The sequence below is a fragment of the Physella acuta genome, unplaced genomic scaffold (assembly GCF_028476545.2).
Source record: "Physella acuta isolate Inbredline_101_S28 unplaced genomic scaffold, ASM2847654v3 ptg000203l, whole genome shotgun sequence".
NCBI lineage: Eukaryota > Metazoa > Mollusca > Gastropoda > Physidae > Physella > Physella acuta.
Window position 1 is genome coordinate 247811 of NW_026731722.1, and position 22190 is coordinate 270000.

The 22190-nt window shown below is 35.2% G+C and overlaps 1 protein-coding gene across 7 annotated transcripts in view; it reads left to right on the plus strand.

The window, feature by feature from the left end:
* Nucleotides 1–32: 32 nt before the first annotated feature.
* Nucleotides 33–22190, plus strand: part of LOC131937195 (uncharacterized) — a 24098-nt gene continuing 1940 nt past the window's right edge. Inside the window, exons 1-23 of one of the 7 annotated variants that reach the window (XM_059294413.1) lie at nt 147–205; nt 1230–1282; nt 2209–2255; nt 2942–3013; nt 5866–5957; nt 6119–6183; nt 6705–6883; nt 7123–7188; nt 7569–7706; nt 8028–8084; nt 8202–8289; nt 9344–9519; nt 9797–9943; nt 10713–10773; nt 10944–11083; nt 11770–11957; nt 12186–13132; nt 13841–13949; nt 15395–15590; nt 16398–16642; nt 16941–17024; nt 17532–19113; nt 19294–22190. The exon at nt 19294–22190 is cut by the window's right edge and continues 1940 nt beyond it. In XM_059294413.1, the coding sequence (XP_059150396.1) occupies nt 2218–2255; nt 2942–3013; nt 5866–5957; nt 6119–6183; nt 6705–6883; nt 7123–7188; nt 7569–7706; nt 8028–8084; nt 8202–8289; nt 9344–9519; nt 9797–9943; nt 10713–10773; nt 10944–11083; nt 11770–11957; nt 12186–13132; nt 13841–13949; nt 15395–15590; nt 16398–16642; nt 16941–17024; nt 17532–19113; nt 19294–19327 (4704 nt within the window). In that variant the 5' untranslated portion in view covers nt 147–205; nt 1230–1282; nt 2209–2217 and the 3' untranslated portion in view covers nt 19328–22190. Of the gene's footprint in view, nt 206–1229; nt 1283–2208; nt 2256–2523; nt 2542–2941; nt 3014–5865; nt 5958–6118; nt 6184–6704; nt 6884–7122; nt 7189–7568; nt 7707–8027; nt 8085–8201; nt 8290–9343; nt 9520–9796; nt 9944–10712; nt 10774–10943; nt 11084–11769; nt 11958–12185; nt 13133–13840; nt 13950–15394; nt 15591–16397; nt 16643–16940; nt 17025–17531 lie in introns of all 7 variants that reach the window. The other 6 variants (XM_059294412.1, XM_059294409.1, XM_059294410.1 and 3 more) reach the window with 6 other exon arrangements.

Below are 22190 nucleotides of genomic sequence, written 5' to 3' on the forward strand. Positions count from 1 at the left end.
AGGATAAAATTTACTTCCGTATTCTACTCTTGTGTCATCAATCAAGGGACGACTTCCTGTTTTGGATTCGTTCTTTTAGTATATTTTGTCAACATAACCATGGGCCATATACACAGAATGCCTCCTTGATTAATAATGATTAGCGTTTAAAATGGCCCTTGTGACAATACAACGGTCTCCCAGTCCCAGCACCGACCCCGAACTTGTAAGTTATTATAATATTAACAATATTAACAAAATCACAAATCAGCTTCTTGTTCAGTCTAGTACTGTAGTAGTCTGCAGTAGTACTGCTGGGTCTGTCTGAGACTCTGAGAGTGAGAGTGACACTGAAACAAGTCTGAGAGTGAGAAGTGAGAATCATAAATCAAGTGTTGATGTGGAGTAGACTAACTAAACTATTAAACAGATTTACTTTAGATAAATACTTAAGACTAATAATTTACTAATAAAATAAAAATCTAGCTAGAGGCTACTACTTTTTAACTTAAGCCACTAAAGTTTTTGTCTATTTGTTAACAAATGGGATGATTATAGATACCAGTGTCCAATAATGGAATCTTCTTTAAAAAAGGGGTGTTGGGTTGTTAGTAGTATTGTAATCTCGACTAATTTTATGATTAGAAATTAGGGTTAGGCGTATGTTTGGACCAGGGTTGGGGTTAGGGTTAGGGACAGGGTTAGCATTGACATTAGCCAGCCATGTGTGTATTTAGTTAACTACCAGTAACCTAACACCCCTTTTTTAAAGAAGATTCCATTTTCAGACACCGGTGTAAACATTCTCCCTGAAAAGTTAATTTAAGCCAATTTAGGCTAATAGATTTTAATTAGATCTAGTAAAAAACTATTCTGACTTGTAGCTAGATCTATTCTATATTCTTTATTAACTAAGCCCTGCTGTAGCGTGTTGTCTAGTGTTTGAAGAACAGAGATTATCTCTGCCTGGTACCCAACCACCAGAGATTGCACTATTTCAGTTTTGACAAATAAAAAAGGGAAAGGATCCTCACTAGAATTCTTTTTTTGGTTAAAATGTTGAAAGCACTTCAAAAACTATCAACCAAACAGGGTTACATTTATGAATAAGCAAGAGAAGTATTTTTAACAGAGTAGAGTGGTCTATGAGTAGGTTTAATAAATATATTACTTCCTACCAGAGAAAAAAAAATATTTGCATCTTTTTAATAGTAAAATTATATTGAAAACTAATAAATATTATATTGCAGGATGCTGATAGTACTGAAGATGTCAGTGAAGGCAGATCACAGCTACGCAAAAGGTAGCCTATATATGATACTCTATTACAAGTTTATGTATTGTATTCATCAAGTTTAAAATAGATGTGATTTTAGATCATCATTTCATAGTTTTTATTTATTTATTGTTTTTTTTGCTTTTACGTCTGTTTGTTTTGTGTAGATATCAAGTTATATAATATATAATTATTTCCATTGTTAATATAGAAATCTATGAAGTTCATTTTGGAGTTTGCTTTTTTTATATTTGTTGTAATAGTTGTTTGAGAAATTATTTTCTAAAAGTTAAAAAATACTTAACTTTGAATTAAGTTGATTGCCTTCTTATTTCCTCTTTATAAACTTTATTTTTTGTTTGCGGCAGAGAAATAAAGTGGGGGTGACCCAAATTGAGACTTTTAAGGTTCCACCTTATTTTTATATTTTACTTTTACAGCTGCTGAATTCTTTGACAAACACAGTTTTTCCAACACATTGTATTGCAGAATTGTAGTAGCATGTCAAAATAATTTTTTTTAAAAATAAAATAATTACAAACCCCCCCACAAATTATTACCACAAAAATTGCAGTAACCACAGTATGGCATTTTTATAGTGAATCTTTTGCAGAAATGAAAAATATTTTTAAAAATATTGTAAATCCAATGCAAAAATACAAATAAGTAATGTTAAAATTGAGAACTTGTTTTATGTTGGATGATGAGCATCCTTTGTTGAGTAAATGAAAAGTTTACTTGCTAAAAACACATTAGACCAACAATACTTTGCCATGTTTCCAAGAATATACTGATTGCTTATGTATATTCCTAGAGTGTTAAATTTTACTTGTAGTACCTGCTTTAAAAAAATTCAAATACATTTTGTTTACTATAAATTTAAAAAAATAACTAGTTGTTTCCCCTTGGCTATCCTTACCAACTTAAAATTGTTTATTTTGCTTCCCATCCAGTGAAGGCTAATGCATCTACTAGTCGGCTCTACAGGGTTTGTCTTTAGGTAGATCTTATGAACTTTGACCTCAGTTTTACTCTTTGGCTTCAGTAGATTTTTTCTATCATTGAATAGCTGGTGTTTTCCCTTTTGCTGCTTTTGGTTCAGACTGTTTAAGACTTAGCCTTTAACTGCACTGTTTAGATTATACGGAACTGCTTTTTTAAAGAATAATATGGGGAGGTTTTATCTTACATTAAACTTACTCAAGCCCCCAGTTTTTCTGCTTTTTAAAATCTGTGTACAAATATTTATCTCTATCTGCCAACCATAGAAAATTCTCAATAAAGAGGTAAGGTTTTTATTAGCTAACTTTCAGAAGATAAACCTTGCAAGATCTTGCTAAAAAATTCTGTTTATAACATTAAAAACAGTATTTGTTTATAGTATAACACAAAAAGCATGGACAGTTTCATTGAGAACACTATTTCTGTATGTTATGAAATTAAAAAAACATGGAGATTTGAATTTGAGAATCTATATATATGTATGCCATGAAGTAAAGGAAATTTAAATCAAGAACCTGTTTGTGTATATTACATAATACAATGCATGGAGAAAAAAAAATTGCAACTCCTACTCACCCCCTGAAAAACGTAGCCTGTTACTCTTACAGTATTTTCCTACATGATAGCCGTGTCGCACATACAGAATGTTCCCACATCATAGCCATGTTGCACACTTGTTTTCAGATCAAAGACCTCCAGAGAGAAGCTGAGAAAAATATTCAGCACCGTGCGCTTTATTTCAAAGCTGCGGCCTTGGTGAGCAGCAGAGGTTCTAACGCATCTTGGCTGCTATAATTAGTTCCTGGAACTATTGTGTAGCAGACATGCATCTTGGCTGCTATAATTAGTTCCTGGAACTATTGTGTAGCAGACATGCATCTATCTTGGCTGCTATAATTAGTTCCTGGAACTATTGTGTAGCAGACATGCATCTTGGCTGCTATAATTAGTTCCTGGAACTATTGTGTAGCAGACATGCATCTTGGCTGCTATAATTAGTTCCTGGAACTATTGTGTAGCAGACATGCATCTTGGCTGCTATATTTTTTAGTTCCAGGAACTACTATTCATAGAACTTTTTTTAACCCTTTAACTAGTCATTGATGGATAAAAGCTACACTGGTCTCCATAATATTGTTGCTGGGACCTTGTCATATGGGGATTCTAAACAGGAAAATGAGCTTGAAAATATTTCAGCATACTAGTTGTTGTGAGAGTAAAATGGTGTAAAAATAATGCTGACAATGTGGGTTATATAGAGGCTTTAGATTTAAACAGGAGGGAAATATTCTTTTGCTTTTTTTTAGAGAGACTAGTAATCCAACTCTGAATTACTTAGTTTTCTTTATGGGTGACATAGGTGAATTGACAGTGTAAAAACAGTGTGTCTTTGCAATGAAAAAATATTTCATCTTTCCATTGAAATATATCTATTTTATATATTGCATTCTTTATGGGCGTTGCTAAAAAAATGCACATTTAGACAGCAATACTTTAAATAAGGGTTACATTAGTGAGAGTACGATTTGAACCGTGTGACATTTGTCCATCATTGATTCTTTGATCATTTGATTCTTGCTTGACTCCTTGCATGACCATACAGGATTTTATATTTATCTACCATTTCACTACCGCATGGCTGGGTCACTGTTGGACATAGCCCTTTTAAGTTGGTGCTTGATTGAGATTTGATTTGAGTCTTTCCACCTGGGTGGTTGTGTAGTTTCACCTGTCTGATATAGGTGAAAAGGCTAAAGATTAAAATAAAGGCTGACAGTGGTACAGATAATAACACAAAAGGATGATGGTACATGGGACAGACTTAAGTTAAACATGTAGGATGGGTGGTAAATGTAATGTAAGGGTAGTAAAATATTTAGTATGGTAGGTGAACTGATTGAATAAAAAGTATCAAATCTGTGAGCAAGTTTTTCTTGTTACAGATTGTAACATGACTTTTGAACACAATGTAGGCGTGGTAAAACATGAAGCATGGATGTTTAAACATGAAGTAAGGGTAGTAAAACCTGGAAGAATGGGTTGGTAAGAATCAAGTATAGGTGGTAAAACATCAAGTATGGGCAGTACAACATCAAGTATGGGTGGTAAAACATGAAGTATGGGTGGTAAAACATGAAGTATGGGTGGTAAAACATGAAGATGGACAGTAAAACATGAAGTATGTGTGGTAAAACATGAAGTATGGACAGTAAAACATGAAGTATGGACAGTAAAACATGAAGTATGGGTGGTAAAACATGAAGTATGGGTGGTAAAACATGAAGTATGGACAGTAAAACATGAAGTATGGGTGGTAAAACATGAAGTATGGACAGTAAAACATGAAGTATGTGTGGTAAAACATGAAGTATGGACAGTAAAACATGAAGTATGGACAGTAAAACATGAAGTATGTGTGGTAAAACATGAAGTATGTGTGGTAAAACATGAAGTATGGACAGTAAAATATGAAGTATGTGTGGTAAAACATGAGGTAAGGGTGGTAAAACAGATAACAAATATGAATCATTGCCACAGCTAACAGTCCTAAGATGTATTTAGTTTCTTTTGGAATTTAATCTGCTTAAACAGAGCTTGATACAAATAATATCCTGAAGATCTTGTTTTTTTTTGGAATAGTGCCTGGTTTCTTTCTGACAGCTGATGTGTATGCTACAATGTAATCAATGTTTATTAACTAAAACTGACATGTTATATAGTGCAGCTCTGTGTATATCTCCCCTAGAAACATTTACATATTGGAGAAATTTAAACATTTGTTGTGTTACACTGTTGATGGTCAAATACAAACTACTGAGGACTTAACTTGTACAAAAAACTGGCCATGTTTGAGGGGCTTACATCTAAAGGTTCTGCACCAACAAACACAATAATTCATCAAAGGACACAACCAGCCACTATGTTTTAAACAAAACAATCTATGTGTATTTTATGGTTGTTAGTTTTATATGGTACAACTATTGAAATATTCTTAACTGAAATAAGCATTGATATTTTAACATTTCACAAGAATTATTTTACACAGATTCTTATTATAATTTTACAATAACATTTTTGTTTTTAATTTCTCTACGCTTGACCTGTATTATCTGCCTAACTACTAAAATGTCAGTAGATTAATCTTGTACATGGCTAGACTACTCCCTACCTTAAATAACAGCATATATTTGAACATGTAGAGCTTCTCTAACAGAGAATATTACTAAATGTCAGTGTAAGGTTAATTATGTAATGTTGTTGGATTTTAGGTAAAGTACTTCCAAAATGTTTTTTTATTTTTGAATAAAATTATTTCTAATTGTTTTAATATAATTATGACTGTTAGATATCTAAATTGGATTGATCTTGCACATGAGAAGTTTTTTAATAAGTCGATTAGTGGCCATCTCTTCAAATTCTTTAAGCAAATAGTTCATTCAATCTAAATGTAATGAAATCACCTGAACACATTCTATGAAATGGTGTTGTTTTTTTTTTAATGTTGATTGTCAGAACTTTATTAAAATTGTGTGTCACACATTGTGTGTGAGTGTGTTGCTTGATTTAACTGCATTTTAAAATATTCCATCAAATCTTCTTTTTGACAGCCTTAGTGAAAGTTATTTTACAGTCAAAGGGGCAGCACTCATACTTCCACATAATGAATGCACAAAGAAAACTACTAAGAAAAGTCATGGAGGTAAGAAAGGCTGTCTTGAGTTTGTATTACATCAATTTTCTCTATATTTTTTTTTATTTTTCTAACTTTGTTTGGGGATTTTTTTTTTCTAAGACAAAAAAAAAAAATATTACGTTCTAAATTTTTGGCAATATTTGATACATTTTGTTTTTTTATTTCAGGTGAAATTCAAAGTCATTTACAGGCCATGCTCCACCTATTGAGACCAGAGGACTCCATCAAAATTGTAAATACTTATATTGTCTTATTTTTTTTAGATTTTTTACTTTGCATTTTAAAACCCAAATTTTGTAGCTCATTGTATATGGACAAAAAGGTATAACATGGCTCACATTTTTCAGAAATTGTAATCCTTTATATGTTGTATTTTTAAGCTTAGCAACAATAATTATATTGCATTTAGCTTATTTAACAATTGTTTATATTGCTATGGAAAAAGAATATACAAATTTATAAGAAAAACAATTAAATGAAACTTCTAAGTTTTTTAAATTAATATCACCACTAACATACTAATTAAAGTTACATTTGATTTTGTTAAGTACCTGACAGCCATAACACTCCTTGCATACTTAGTATAGTTACACTCAATTAAACTAATTAACCGGACAAAAGTGACATCTATTTCAACTAATTAACTGGACAGCCTTAATATACATGGTAAACGGTCATCTATTTCAACAAGTTAACTGGACAGCTTAATATACTTGGTAAAGTGACATCTATTTCAACAATATAACCTGCCAGGCTGTTCGGCTAGAAGATGTAAACAGTTCCAGTCGCTACATGGCGCTGGTCTCTACAAGAGGGCGCCAGGACACAGAAGAGGCCGTCATACTTGGCATAGACTGTCATGGGAGTGAGGCTGCCATAGGCCTGGTGCTCCCTGTCTGGGTGGGGCTGAGGTTAAAGTTAGGCGGAGATGGGTAAGGTTTAAGTGTGGTTAAGTATTATATGATGAAATATAATATAGAAATAGTTGCACTTTTTACCTAAAAAATATTGATTTATTAAAAACATTTTGAGGTGTAATTCCCATTTAAAAAAAATCATGTTTTAAGATATTTGAATCAGTTAATTAAGTAAATTTTTTCTAGTGTAATTAACTTTGTGTGCTGTTATTTGAAGAAACATTATAAATTCAATTTCTCACTCTCTTTAACAGAGGTTTTAGTTTGTGTGCGGATGAGCAGCACTACCTGTTCAAGCCTGTATCAGTCCAAGCTATGTGGTACAAACCTTCTTCACTCATTTTCATTATCTCTTTACCAATTTAAATTAAGGGGGTGGCATGGCCTAGTAGCGAGCTAGACTTGTTTTCAAATCTAAGTTCAAATCAGTATAACCCCGAGTCCACCCAGCACTCATGTTAGGGAAACAAAGGCGGCTGGGCAAAGTACTGACCATTTTATCCCTCTGTATGCCAAAGTCATTTAAACAGAGGAAATCTACTTCCTCTGCCCCATCTGTCTTTGGCACAAACGGAAAAAGATGATGGATTTAAATTAACTAAATTAAATTGAGTTTTTGGTAAGATTAAATAGATAATTAGAGAAAGGATTGGATTAAGTTGTAAATAAGTATAAATTTTCTGATATACTTTTGCTTTAGGTCAGCCATTCAGAGCCTAGTGAAGGTGATGCATGTTGCTGAAGACAAGAAGTACATTGACACAGGTCTCACACACACTTGGGTGGGCTACTACAACTCTCGCATTGATAGGAGGGATGCTACAAGGCTCTGTCAGTGGTGAGCTAATCTTACCTCTCTGGTTAAGTTGATCTCACTGGTTGGTTAAGTTTATCTCACTATTTGGTTAAGTTCATCTCACTGGTTGGTTAAGTTTACCTCACAGGTTTATTGTTTGGTTAAGTTTACCTGGTTAAGTTTACCTCACTGGTTTATTGTTTGGTTAAGTTTACCTCACTGGTTGGTTAAGTTTATCTCACTAGTTTATTGTTTGGTTAAGTTTGACTGTTGTACTAGTTAAGTGTTGGATCAAATTACTTTAGCTGCTGCCTTTTGAACTGGACTGCCACATTCAACTGACTTGCGATTTTATGTTTTCAGGAATGTCGTGGGAATCGAAGTGTTTGCGCCATCAAGCCTTTCACTCAAAAGTGATGAGTAAGTAACATTTGGTCTAGAATTCAACACCCCCTCCTTCCCCCATTCAGGTGTCTGATTTTAATGCACTGGCCTCTGTATTTTGTTCTGCCTCTCATCCTGCTGATCATCTTTCAGTGAGAACGAGAACATCAAGATGACCATCAGTCAGAATCTGAAGGATGTCATGATGTCAGTGGACCTTGATGAGGCTACTTCAATTATGGTAGGTCATGACCTCCCCCCACACCCACCAGAAAAGATCCACTAACCCCCATACTTTTGCTAAGCCTCTAAAAGCTTGTTAATACAAAGTTTTACACCCAGCCCATCTTACAGACACTCCCCCCTCCCTCTCATATCCACCTTGACTTACAGCCTATTTCCCTAATGACAGACATTACTTCCCACCTTCCAGACATACACCCCAATTATCCCTTCCATCTACCAAACAATACCCCCCACCCCTACCACTAAAAAAGATCAACAATACACATCATGACCCTGTATTTATTCACAAATTTATGCAGCAGTTCATAAAATAACACATAGACTAGTTAATAAAAAAGACTATCAAAATAAAAACATACTAAAGAATTGTGCAAGTATCTATTTACAGTATGCTGTGTTCTTAAATATTGCTGTTATTAAATTAATTTAAAAATATCAACCAAGATTTTATATGCATTTTATAGTAACAAGTTAAACATCTATCTATATATATATAATTCTCTTCTGGGAGCCGTTAGAAAACAAGCTGCAAACGCGCCTTGCAATCCCCTCTCTTCCTCACTAGGCATAAATCAACCTCCCCCACCCCCGCATGGTCTGATGAGCTGTAGTTCACTCTAAATGTTTACATTTTACAATCGTTGAGCTGAGTTTAGTGACGGCTATTAGGGGCAGACAATTTAGTTTGAAACTATTTTAAACTTAGGGGAGGTAACTAAGAGAAGGCTGCTTTCACGGGTGGGGGGGGGGGGGGCAAGGAAGGAGGGTTTTAGTGTTTTAAAGCAAATATTTTCAGTGGCAGCATTGGTACTGTAGAATTCACAAATTATGAATTACTAAAAAGTAGAATATAAAACAACTAAATGGCGGCGTATGATACGCTGCGGGTCGGCTCGTACTTTTTATTTTATTATAATAGAAAGAAAAAACAAAAGCAATGGTCACAAAATGTATTTAAAATATTTTCCTATTCACTAGATTAAATTTACTAACAAAACTTGAAAGTGAAAGCTCTTTAAAACAATTGTATTGCATTGTATCATTTACAGCTGCGGAAGAAGGTGGAGGAAAAGATGGGGATCTCTCTAGCGGAGTTCAAGAGTTTCTTTGATGAGGAAGTCATGAGGATTCTGGGACAGATGGATGAGCCATCCAAGATTTTGGATTATCTGTATCTGGGATCTGAGTGGAACGCGTCCAACTTGGAAGAATTAAAAAGCAAAGGGTAAAAAGATTTTAAAATCTGTTTCTCTAATCTCTAGCAGTAAGTTTAAAAATCTTTTTCTTATGTTTTTTTTATTTCACTAAATATTTAAAAGAAAGAAAATTTCTCTAATTCACAAAATGACAAAGAAGTAGTAACTGTTGATCTCATCAGGTAAAGCACCACTCCTTAAAAAGTTTTTAAATTACATGTGCATATAACTTGCTTTCAACATATGTTAAATGTAAAAGAGTAAATTACATAATGTATTATTAAAGAGTAACTTACTTGCTTACAGAATAAGTTATATACTGAATGTGACGAAAGAGATCGACAACTTTTTTGTCGGCATGTTCCAGTACTACAATGTGCGTGTGTGTGATGTGGAAGAGGAGGAGTTGCTCAAACATTGGGACAAAACTTACAAGTTTATCACTAAAGCTAGGTAGTTAAGTTGTGATGTGAGGGGTAGTTAGGTGGTGTAGGGTAGAGATGTAGTGGGTTCCAGTACTACAACGTGCGAGTGTGTGATTGGGACAAAACTTACAAGTTTATCACTAAAGCCAGGTAGTTTAGTGCTGGTGTGTGGGTAGTTAGGTAGTGTAGGGTAGTGATGTAGTGGGTTCCAGTACTACAATGTGCGTGTGTGTGATGTGGAAGAGGAAGAGTTGCTCAAACATTGGGACAAAACTTACAAGTTTATCACTAAAGCTAGGTAGTTATGTAGTGATGTGAGGGGTAGTTAAGTGGCTGTTTGTAGGTTAGTGATGTAGTGGTGTGTGGGTAGTTTGCTAGGGTATGTAGGGTAGTAAAGTAGTTAAGTAGTGGTGTGTATGGCTGTTAAGAGTTGGGGTGAGGGTAGTTTGATAGTGGTGTGTAGGGTAGCTCAGTATTATAGGATTAAGTCAGGTAGTGCATGGTAGTTGATTAGACTAGTATTAAGCAAGGCAGATAAGTAGAGTGTCTTGCCAAGTCTGGATGTTCAAGTGATGTTGTATATTATCAGATAGTTAGTATAGTATCGTAGTAAACATGTCATATTAGGTCAAATAGTTACATTTTTGATCAAGTTGGATTCTCTTGGATATTTTAACTTGTCTTTGTTAACAGAACTTGTTTCTGTTTTATTATAAAAAAAATTAATAATCCTAATAAAGTTGTTACTAGCACTCTTGTGGTATACTTGTAACTTATTACATCATTTATCTCCCCAGAACTCATAATGCCAAGGTGCTGGTACACTGTAAGATGGGAGTTAGTCGCTCAGCATCAACTGTAAGGAGTTTTCTTTCTTTAACTTATTTTTTAGAGTACACTCTCTTTGTTTTTTAAAAATAATTTGTTAAATATGTTTTGGTCTCTAAACTGCCTGAGATGAAGTCTTTAACTAGCTGTTCTACCCCAGCTTGTCATTGTTTTAACATGATCTGTCATTGTCCCTACAGGTGATGGCCTATCTGATGAAGGAGAAGCGCTGGTCAGTGGAGCAAGCTTTTGATTTTGTCAAGAAGCAGCGGGGCTGTGTACAGCCTAACAATGGTTTTATGGAGCAACTCCGCATGTATGAAGGCATTTTGACGGCTAGGTAAACGATTTGTAAATTATATTTGTACTTGTTGGCAGGTCACTGTAGTGTCCTTTTATTACCTTCCCCTGTACATTCACAAGATGCAGTTTGTGTTGGAGCTCATATGAGCGTTGATTAGAAAAAAATTTATTGTAAAACCTGCTTAGTCAACTTTTTATACAAAATAAGTTCCCTTTATAGCTTTTTTAATCAAATTTAAATTATTTTTCATACACATTTTTGTTCTAAAAGTATACTTTAGATTAATCTTTTAACAGTAAAAATTAAATATCCTAAGGTTAGTTAGTTTGATAAGTCAATTAGCTCAAAATCAATCTGAAGTGACTCAGCAGGTTTTACAAATGGACTCCTCATTTGTTTATTCCATTTTGTTCTCAGCTATCACACCCATATTTGTTTTTCTTTCAGTAATACTGTTTTTTTTTACAGATTTTTATAACGTTTTTTTTTACAGATTTTTATACTGGTATTTTTACTGATTTATATAGTTTTTTTTTACTGATGTTATACTGATTTTAGAAATGTTTATTGTATAGTGACTTTATGATAATTATCAAAGCATACATTTTACAACACCAGAAGACATATCTTAGGCTAGACAGCAATATCCTGTGTTACTAGTTTAAAATAAATTAGCTGTTTAATTGTCGTAGAAAAGACGTTAGAAAGTTTCCCCCCCACAGCAACCAGCGAGACATCTTCCGCACCAAGTCTGATCAAAATCTTCTGGAGGAAAACACAGTAGAAACATCCCAGGGCTCTTTTTTAGGTCAGAGCCTCTTCTCTATGATGTCGTACTCTGATTGGTCGAATACAGTGACCTCTGGGGGTGTGGCATATAAGGAAGAGTGGTCAATTCCTCTTAAATTAGGTATGTTACACAGGCATTTAAGCAAGAGAGATTGATTGCTCTGAAAAATGTTTATTATAAGTATTTGCATGTTAAAATTTTAGTTCATGTTTTTAGGATTTAGAAAAATTAAGTTGAAAGAGGGAGTATAAAATTAAGTTTTTAACCGTGTCTCTAGAATTAGTTATAATTATTCTTTTAAATTTATGGATGTTTGTGGCTCATGGAGTGTGTCATATCTTTCACTAGACTCAGCTCTCAACTTGAACATGATGCAGAGAGACATGGACCTGGAGGCGGCAGAGTCTCGCAGCGCTGACTCAATAGATGAATGTCTGCCTGACGTCCCCTCTCCCCCTCCCTCGCAGGAAACCAGTTCTGACTTCCACCCCAACTATTCTGGCAACCCAATATTGGTCGTGACCGCACCTCCGTGTGCCTCCTCACGTGCACATTTCGACCTCCTTTCTTCAGACACTGAGACCATGGACAGCGACGCCTCGTCAGCGCAGCACTCCCAAAGTACTGGAGACAAACCCAGCACTTCTCAGACAGCCAGCATCGGAGCCGCTGGGCCGAGAATTAAACCTGACAGCTCGTGGATACGGTTGGACAGTCTTGATAATCCAGATGAAAAAGACGACATAAATGTGAAAGTTATTTCTGAACTTCAGACAGACACTGAGGCTCAACCCTCGTATGGGAATACGGCTTTAAATACGAACATCCTGAACTCAGACGCAACAGGTGACGTTCTTGTAAACGCTGACCAATCACAGACTCACTTGTCCTCTTCAGTAGACCCCCCATTTAGTAACAATTGTATACAAGAATTCTGTGATTATTCTAGAAACAGTAAAAAATGTGTTCATCCCCTGGAGGAGAAACTGAGCCCACAGATTTCTCTCAGCCCCGTGAAGGAAAATATATCTTGCTCAACAGTTGTAAGCCCCAACCTGCGTGAAACTCACCCCCCTTCAGTGAGCCAGGTGGGGGGGATAGAAATTTCTAGACCTGGCCATGAGAAAATGGTGGACAGGTTCGATGACCCAGAAGTGAGTCCAGATGTTGATGGGGATTTGAAATCAAAAGATGAAACAACCCCTACAAAACAATCAAAAGCCGGCGCAACAAAGATTGATATTGGTGTGAGGCAATATTTTTATAGGGAAAAAATTCCATGGCACCCTGGCAAGGTAATGATCATACGCATGAAAATTTGTGTATTAATATAGATTAAATTTATTAAAGCCTTTGTCTTAAAATATGTGTTTGGTAAAACTCTGATTGTGTTTATTTAAAAGAAAACATTACTTTTTAAACTCTTACTTTAGAGATACATATGTGTTAGTGCTATTTTTTTTATTTAGCTGAAATATTTCTTTATCTTCTAAAGCTTAATAGGATAGGAGGTCATTCTTTCATAATGCCAAAATAAATCCAAATTTTATACCCCCACTCCCCTTAATAGATGTTTAAATCACAAAAATTAAATAGTCAGCAAAATTACTACCTATATACATTGAAAAAGTTTTTTAATGTTTACAATGCTTTTAACTTTTATTCAGTTGTTTATTCTTTTTAGAATATTATGTTATCAATTATTAAAAGAAGAATATCGAGAAAAATGAAAAGTATAAAAATAAATCTATATGATAGAATTTATTTATTTTAAGAATTATTTTGTATATATCAGCCATTTGCAAAGTACAAAACATTTAATATTTTTTATTGATAAAAGAGTTTTAAAAGTAACATTTTCTGTAGTTGTACAGAGTATTTTAATAATGCTCTATGGGGATACCTAAGCATAAAACTTTAGTTTACTAGGGTGAGCAGATTTATCTGTCTTTTAAGATTTTTACTTTTCCATTATGGTTAAAAAGAACTTTCTTTTAATTCAGGTGAAAAGAATCAGAGAAGACATAAACAAGACAGGTCAAATTGTGACAGATGACGATGATGATGATGACACTGACAATGCTTTCAAACCTAAGCAACTCCCCTATAAAGGTCAGTGTTTTACAAATTCTAGTCTGTAACATAACATTAGCACATCAAACAAGCAAGCACATTTGCTAAACCTTTTACTTTTACCAAACAGAGGTTCTGTTATACTTATTGTAGTCAGTTAACATATTCACATCAAATTAGCAAATACATTTGAAAAGCCTTTCATCAATCAAAAGTTCTGTTATACAAATTATAGTCAGTTAGGTTAACACACGCACATTAAACTAGGAAATTCACTGGAAAAGCTTTCATCAAATAAAATATCAGTCATTGATCAAGTCCATAAGGTTTTGAATCTTCTTAACAAAAACTTTTCATGATATCATCATTTTTACTTTCTCATATATACGAAGTAATAAAAAAAAATCATGCAAAAAAAAATCGAGATTTTTACAAATCTCGACGTTTTACACCTCACTGATATGGAAAAACATAATTTTGCAATCTTGTCTGGATGTCTGTTTGTGTGTGTCTGTCTGTCTATCTGTGTGTGTGTGTGTGTGTGTGAGTAAACACGATAACTTGAGTACCGTTACAGCTAGGTTGATGAAATTTCATATATAAGTATTTTATCAAAATCGTAGATCCATATCAACTTTTGAGCGATTTCCGATAACCGGAAATGGTACTTTTTCTACTTTGAAATTTTCAATAGCCTATAACTTGAGTACTATTTCAAATAGATAAATGAAATTTCACACGTAAATAAAAGATCTAATTCTCTACCTTCTCTCAAATTTTGAGTAATTTCCGTTGACCGGAAGTACTAATTTACGCTATTTCCGATTTCTCAAAAAATGCATGTAAATTTATAAAGTACTAATAATATCCCGCACTATTATGCACATTTTATTAGGCGTTCACTTGGTGTGCAATTCTTTTTTTTTATGAGATTCTATTCTATTATAAAAAGTTTAAGTAATTAAAAATGGATTACAAATATTGTCTATGTCCTGAGTTGCCATCCCTCGTAGTTTTATATTAGAATATTCGAGAAAGTTTAGGGGAGATCACTCCCGGTTTATTTAATCTGAGTTAACAGTTAGCACTGTTAGCGTTAATTAACTACTCTTAAGAGATGATTTTGTAATCTTCCTTAATATAAGAGCTATCTCTTTCTGGTTCGTACATTGTATAATTAATATAATCACCATCTTTTGCTGTGTGTGCCACAGGCACATGGGGCAGATGAAGTAGAGTTTATGTTTCAATAACTATTGCAGGAGAATAGTACTATGCTCAGCTGCTTTAGTTTCCCTGAAGTGAGTCAGGTACTGATCAGAGCTGGGTTGACTCAGGGACATCAACGAGTCAAGGATCCAAACTTATAGAGATTTAGATTAATAATCAATGCTATACTTGTTTATAAAAATTGTGCTGTATTTATGTTTTATTTCAACCTGAAAATATTAATTAAGATTAAGACATTGTGTTTTAATGTCCAGAAATGAGCGAGGATCGAAGTCTGCTGGACAGCTTAGCCCAACCTCCGTCTCAGCTTGCCTTGTCCCAGTCCCACAGTTGTATAGAGCTGTGTACCCTAGGGGAGGCGGGTCACATGACACTCTACGAGAAGGAGGAGATCCCACTTGAGCCTGGAACTGTGTGGCGCAGTAGGCGGGAGATTGAGGAGAGGCAGAGGTGGGTCTTGTGGTTTGAACTTTGTGGGTATGTGGTATCTGCTTTGTGGGTCATGTGGTTTAAACTTTGTGGATCATGTGGTTTAAACTTTGTGGGTCATGTGGTTCAAACTTTGTGGGTCATGTGGTTTAAACTTTGTGGGTCATGTGGTTTAAACTTTGTGGGTCATGTGGTTTGAACTTTGTGGGTCATGTAGTTTAAACTTTGTGGGTAATGTGGCGTCTGCTTTGTGGGTCATGTGGCTTAAACTTTGTGGGTCATGTGGTTCAAACTTTGTGGGTCATGTGGTTCAAACTTTGTGGGTCATGTGGTTTAAACTTTGTGGGTCATGTGGTTTAAACTTTGTGGGTCATGTGGTGTCAAATTTGTGGGTCTTGTGGTGTCAACTTTGTGGGCCATGTGGTGTCAACTTTGTGGGTAATGTGGTGTCACTTTGTTAATGTGTTATTTTTGTATTTAGGTCATATTAAAGTGCTATTTTTGTACTTATGTTGTATTTTGATTTACTTGTTATAATTATGGCTGTTATTTGTCCATTACTTATTTCAATGTTATATTGATGTATTTTGTAACATTAATGACCTAAGTGAACCTAAATGACCTGAGTGAAAATGACCCAAGTGAACATTAGTAACCCTAGGGAAAACATTAATGACCTGATTGAAAATTAATGACCCCAGAGAACATTAATGACATTAGAGAACATAATGACCTGAGTGAATATTAATGACATTAGAGATTATTAAAGACCTGAGTGAAAATTAATGACCTGAGTAAACATTAATGACCTGAGTGAACATGTTTTAGACTTTTCAGTGGTGATGGAGTTGAGGAAATCTTCCTGTCCACACGGCCAGTGCTGCGCTCCCTGAGCTTGAAGCAGGAGCGAGACAGCCCTCGTTACAGACTGCCAGAGAATCGCAGGTCACTCATGTCAGCTGTTGTTGGTAAATCATTAGATGACCTCAGGTCAGTTGATGTCAGTGACGTCGGTTTGACTGTCAGACAGCAGGGGTCCTATGGCAGGGAGGCTGGAGACTTGAAGAAATACAGTAAGTCACAACTGTGGTTGCTGTGGTCATTTTGTTCGTTTTGGTCATTTTGGTCTCTCTTGTTATTTTGGTGTTTTGGTCTCTCTTGTTATTTTGGCCTTTTCGTCTCTCTTGTTATTTTGGCCTTTTGATTTCTCTTGTTATTTTTTATCTGTTAATTGGTTTTGGTCTTATGAGATCCTGTCAATTTTGTAAAAGCTGTTGTTGCCTACCCCACTCATTAGTGTCTAATGTCTGGAGTTTAAAATACAGTATCCCAATAACGTTTCCTTAACTTGCGTGTCGCTGTTTTCCCCAGAGCCAGTTGCAGATGTCCCCATGGTTACATCTAGTGATGATGACACCCCCATCACACCTGGACTGGTCCTCAAGCAGACTAAAGGTGGGCACTCATATATTTAATTCCTTTGACTGCTTCAATAGTTTAAGCTTTATACACTTCATAAGGGACTGGTTACTATGATAGGAGTGAATTTTTTGGCAAAGAAAAGTTATTCTTTTTTATTCTGACTTTAAATTAAGTAGCTTTCTTCCAAAAATAAATTATTACCTAAAATTTATACAACCATATTCAGTTACAATTAGTTAATATAAAAATGTTTAATTTTTAAATAAACGATTCTGAAGGTTCTACGTAAATGAGTAAAAATATGTGTTATTGTAGTGTGGCTACTAAAAAATAAATGAGCTAAAAACAATTCCAGTAAACCATGAAAACAATTCATGGCTGAAAGAGTTAATGTAACTTGACTGTTAAATGGTTTTAAAAAATTAAAACTTGAATCTTTCATTGTTGACTTATACCCTGTTATCATCAAATAACAGTAATTCCTCAAAATTAGCAGTACAATGTTTTTATATTCAAGAGCTGATCCATTTATTTCCACAGAACTGGAGAGTAGGTTTGACCACGTCCAGTCTCAGGGTGGCAACTCAGATACCACCAGCCCATGGACGAGTGGTCAAGCTGTGTCCAGCACCCCTCTGCTGACCTCACCGCCACATAAACTGGCCCATTTCTCCGACTACCACGAGCCCTGTGAGGAAAATGTGGCTCAAGGGATCTCACACAGGAGGAGTAACTTTGACTCCGAGACCCTTGCACTGATACGAGAGATTGGCTCGGCTCTCCTCATGAGCCCCAGCGGGTCCAAGTCTAAACTATCAGATGAGGAGGAGCCATGTACCAATATGGTCAAGTATTTTGTCAGGAAAATAGAAAAGCAAAATATTTCCCAGCCCAAGCATGATAATACTCTCACGGACGACGACAGCAAAGTTGAGAACGAGAACAGGGGCAGACAATCTATGGGTTATGATGAAGTAGATTGTGGTCATTTGTCTCCCCTGGCTCCAGTGCGGACAACCAAGACAACCAGTTTGACCTTGGACTTCAGCAGCCCAGCTCGTAATGTCCTGTCCAGTCCCAGACAAGAACGCAGGTATGGCAGCTGGAGGAGCCTTGACCAGACCAGTTCACAAAGTTTCCATCAGGCGTCTCCGTCTGACGCTGGCTGCGAGGGTAACCATTCAGGCGAGGCGTCAGCGTTCTTGACCCATGTTCCCGCAGCTGTTGTAGTCGGAGGCTTGGGCTCTGCAACTAGGTGGGACGAGGGTGGTGTGTCTGCTCAATCAAGCTCCGCCTCCTCACCGCGCTCACCCACGCACCACTCGTCAGATTCCGCAGAACCTTCTGTTGTCCGGCACCTAGTAGGAAAGTTTGAGATCAAAACCCCGGACATGGAGAGAAGCGTGACATCAGAATTTGGACACGACTACATCTACAAAGGCAGAGACCACTATGACAATTCCCCTTCTACTTCACCTACAACTCCACTAAAAGTCACCCCCAAACAGGACATCATATCTACACCATCCTTCAACACTCAACCCACCCTTCCATCATCTCTACCCTCCACCTCAGTGTTGAAACTCATCGACAACAGCCCAGTACTGTCATCCACTGTCTCGACATCGTCCTGCACACTGTCATCCCTTCACAGAAAACACACCTCCCTAGACAGCGCCCAGCCTCCACCACAAGCTAAAGGCTACTCTGATATAGCAGTGGAGCTGTACGAGCTCCCAACCATCTCTCAGAACATAGCCCTGGCCCAGACTAAAGAGAAGAAACCAGTTTCCGGACTTTTCCCTAGTTCATCCGCAAGTAAACCTGGACCAACGCCGTTCAGCAGGAGTAGTATGGAAGGGGGGGATTCCAAACCCTGGAGGTCAGTGCGACCTAAATCAGCAGACGTGGTCCAGACAGCAGATGTTTCGTTGGCGTATCAAAATGTGACAGACAAGAATGGGGACAGGAAACCAGTATTAATGGACACGTCCGAAGACGAGGCTGCCTTAAGACAAGTCTCTGAGGAGGGGAGGAAAATTCGACGGCTGCACGGGAAGTCACACCCCCTGACAAAGTTATCTGACACACGGACAGGCAAAGGACCTTTCCATAGCTCAATGTAATCATATTCTTCAACTCTTTGTATGTATGTAACAAAACAATCTTTAAAAACATGAATTCCTTGTATATTAGATAGATTTGTTTCTTTATCTGTGTTCTTCATAGTTTTTAATCAATTATATTCTTTATGTTCGGTTTCATCTTTGGTTTTTTTTTTATTTGTTTTTTTATATTCAAGGTCCCAGAGGATGCGACCATCCAAAGTTTTGTAAGCTATTTATTTTATCAGTTGTCAACAGACAGAATGAGATTTTGTCTTGCTCCTGGATCAGACTTTTGATGTTGTTTGTCTGCCTTGGACCTGTTTGTTGCTCTGTTTAGACAAGTTATTTTAAACATTCCAAAGTTTCCATTCTCTGGTTTTATTTTTGTTGTAACCTAGCCCGTCATGCACTGCCAAAGATCCAAAGACGATTGGTTTGGTGAATTGATAGAGCTCACTAGAAGACTTCCTTGACTAGATTATTGCTAAATGTCTTCTTGGTCATATTTTTGGTTCACTAACAACTCTATCAGGTGCTAAAGATGGACAAAAAGACAAATTTTATTTGTCTTTCAAGACTTTTTTTACCTTTACATCATGATTCACTAAACTCTTTGTGCAAAAAAAAAAACAAAATTTTTTAATAACATTTAAAATCTAAAACACAACTCATTAAGTTGATTTTATCTTCAATTTAGAAACTTTTTCCCCTTAAATTTAACATTAACCTCACTGCTTATTGTCCCCTTTCAACATTTTAAACATATTTCATCATCTTCAAGTAACAAACCACGAGGCTACTGTGTTAAAGTTCTATTGATGTTCTGTCTTAGCTAAAGCAGTGTGTGTAGTTGTGCTCAACCCTAAGTTTTATCAAATAAGCAAATGTTTTTGATAACCTTGCTAAATTATCACCAAATTTACTTGCTTTACAAAAAAAATAATTTTTAATTCTAAAAGCAGGATAGTGATGAGTTGCGAATATAAATGGCCTTAAGAAAAAAGTGCATGTAACGAAATATTTTGTCAATTTATCTTGTAAACTTGTTACAACATTACATCAGAATAGGCAAAAAGTTATTTTAAAATAAAGAAATGTTTTATTATGCTAATAAGGCTAAGTGTAAAAATGTGAACACACCGGCACTAGCTTAACAGGAGCATCCAGGTTTTATGTTTCTTGTCACAGTGTCTTTCTGTAGTTTTAATCGGAGCATCTCGCTGTAGCATTTTGTTGTCCACTTTTGTGATATGACCACTACATATCAAGTCACGTGACCTGAGTTGTGTTTTGTCCAAGCATGCCCAGAACTTTACAGTCGTGGAGGTAGCAAGCATTGGGCTTTATCTCCACTCATTGAATGAGCCAGTTTACTCAGTTGTTAAATGATTTGTTTATCGTATTTTGTTTTAATGTTTCAAGCTTACTTGTGCTCTATACTAAACTCTAACACAGTAACTTTATTTTTAAAATGGCATTTTCTTTATTAATTTAATGCAATTTAAAATTAACTGGGTTTTCTGTGCGACCATCATTTAATGAATTAAACAAGCTTAATATGGTGATGTAAAATCTTAGGCACCTGAATGGTTTGTTTTAAAATTTAATTTTTTATTGATTAAAGAAAAGTTAATGTATTTATCTAGTCTAGAATGTTTGTCCAATAGTAGACTATGGAGTTAAAACAGCTAAACCTTTGTTAAAACTTAAAACATCACTACACTGAAACAATTTTATTTGATCTGAAAATGCTGTAGTCATTTGCACAGACCCATTTTTCTGCATATAAACTTTATGCAAATGTATCATTTGTTTCAATGTTCTTCATGTATTCCAAAAATGTAACATCTTTTTTTTATTGTAATATTGCATTCAAATTAATTTTTGCCTAACTAAAAAAACAACAATCGTAGTTTAGAAAATATAGCCTTATATTATACAGTGCTAAAGACGTGGGGGTGAAACGGAATATTTCAACTGACTATCCCTTCATCCTTCTAACATTATAAAGCTGTTTTTATTAATCATTGTTTGCTTTTATATCAAAACAACCCTGTATAATTGTTAGGTATTGTTAGTTTTTCTTGATAAATTAGCTTTGTTCAAATGCTAGCAGTGCCTTGGTAAATATTTAGCATGTGCTCATATATTTTTATATTTCAATATTTACACACGACACTTGCACAACAAGCAAACAACTGCTCATTTATTGGTATCAAATATTTTTATTCTGTATATTTTCTCTAGCGTGCAATCTGTATCTAAAATTTCTGCATTGAAATCCTTTTTGTGTGTTCAGTAGATTTGTAACAGTGTTTTAATGGATTATTGTCACTTAACCGTGGCTGTTTGCTATCTTCGTCTTTTCATTGTATCATGTACCTGGTGCATTTAGGATAAAGTCACGTGGCTTTGAGATACACTCACTCCCAGGCCAACTGAAACTGAAATTATTCTTTAATTTTGACAGTTATTGACACTAATTTTATATTTCTGTTTGACAAGGGTGTTTTCGTGTTTGAATTATTTAAAACTGGATCTATTGGACAGTATCCAGATTCAAATTTTCACTTTGCATAATACATTTAAAAAAAAAAGCTGTCTTAGTATCTTTTCCAGGCTTTTTTTTAACTTTCATATTTGGCTTGTTTTTCTTGTAAAATCTGGCTAGATGGCTTTTCCTGTCCTACAGATTGGTGTAGTTTTTAACCTGTTGTAAAAAATTTTATAACCAAAACAACTAGAAAAATTACCATAAATGCACTTCAACAGTGGCATATTGCATGTAAAATTAACACATTAACATTATAAATATTTTTTATTGTTTTATGTAGATAGATATAAAATATAGATAGTTATAAAACATTATCTTCATTAAATATGAAGCAGTCTATGGATCATTAATTTTTAAACATTTCCATTATATTTTTAAAGAAATACTCTCATTTTAATAATTCAATATAATAAGGATAGCAAATGACATTATTTTGCTTTTTTTTTTGGTTCTTTTCTTCGAGGCATGCAGAGAGTTAACTTTTTGGCGGATGGTTGAAAGTTACCCTCTAGGGTAACCCCCACCCCTCTTAAAGGC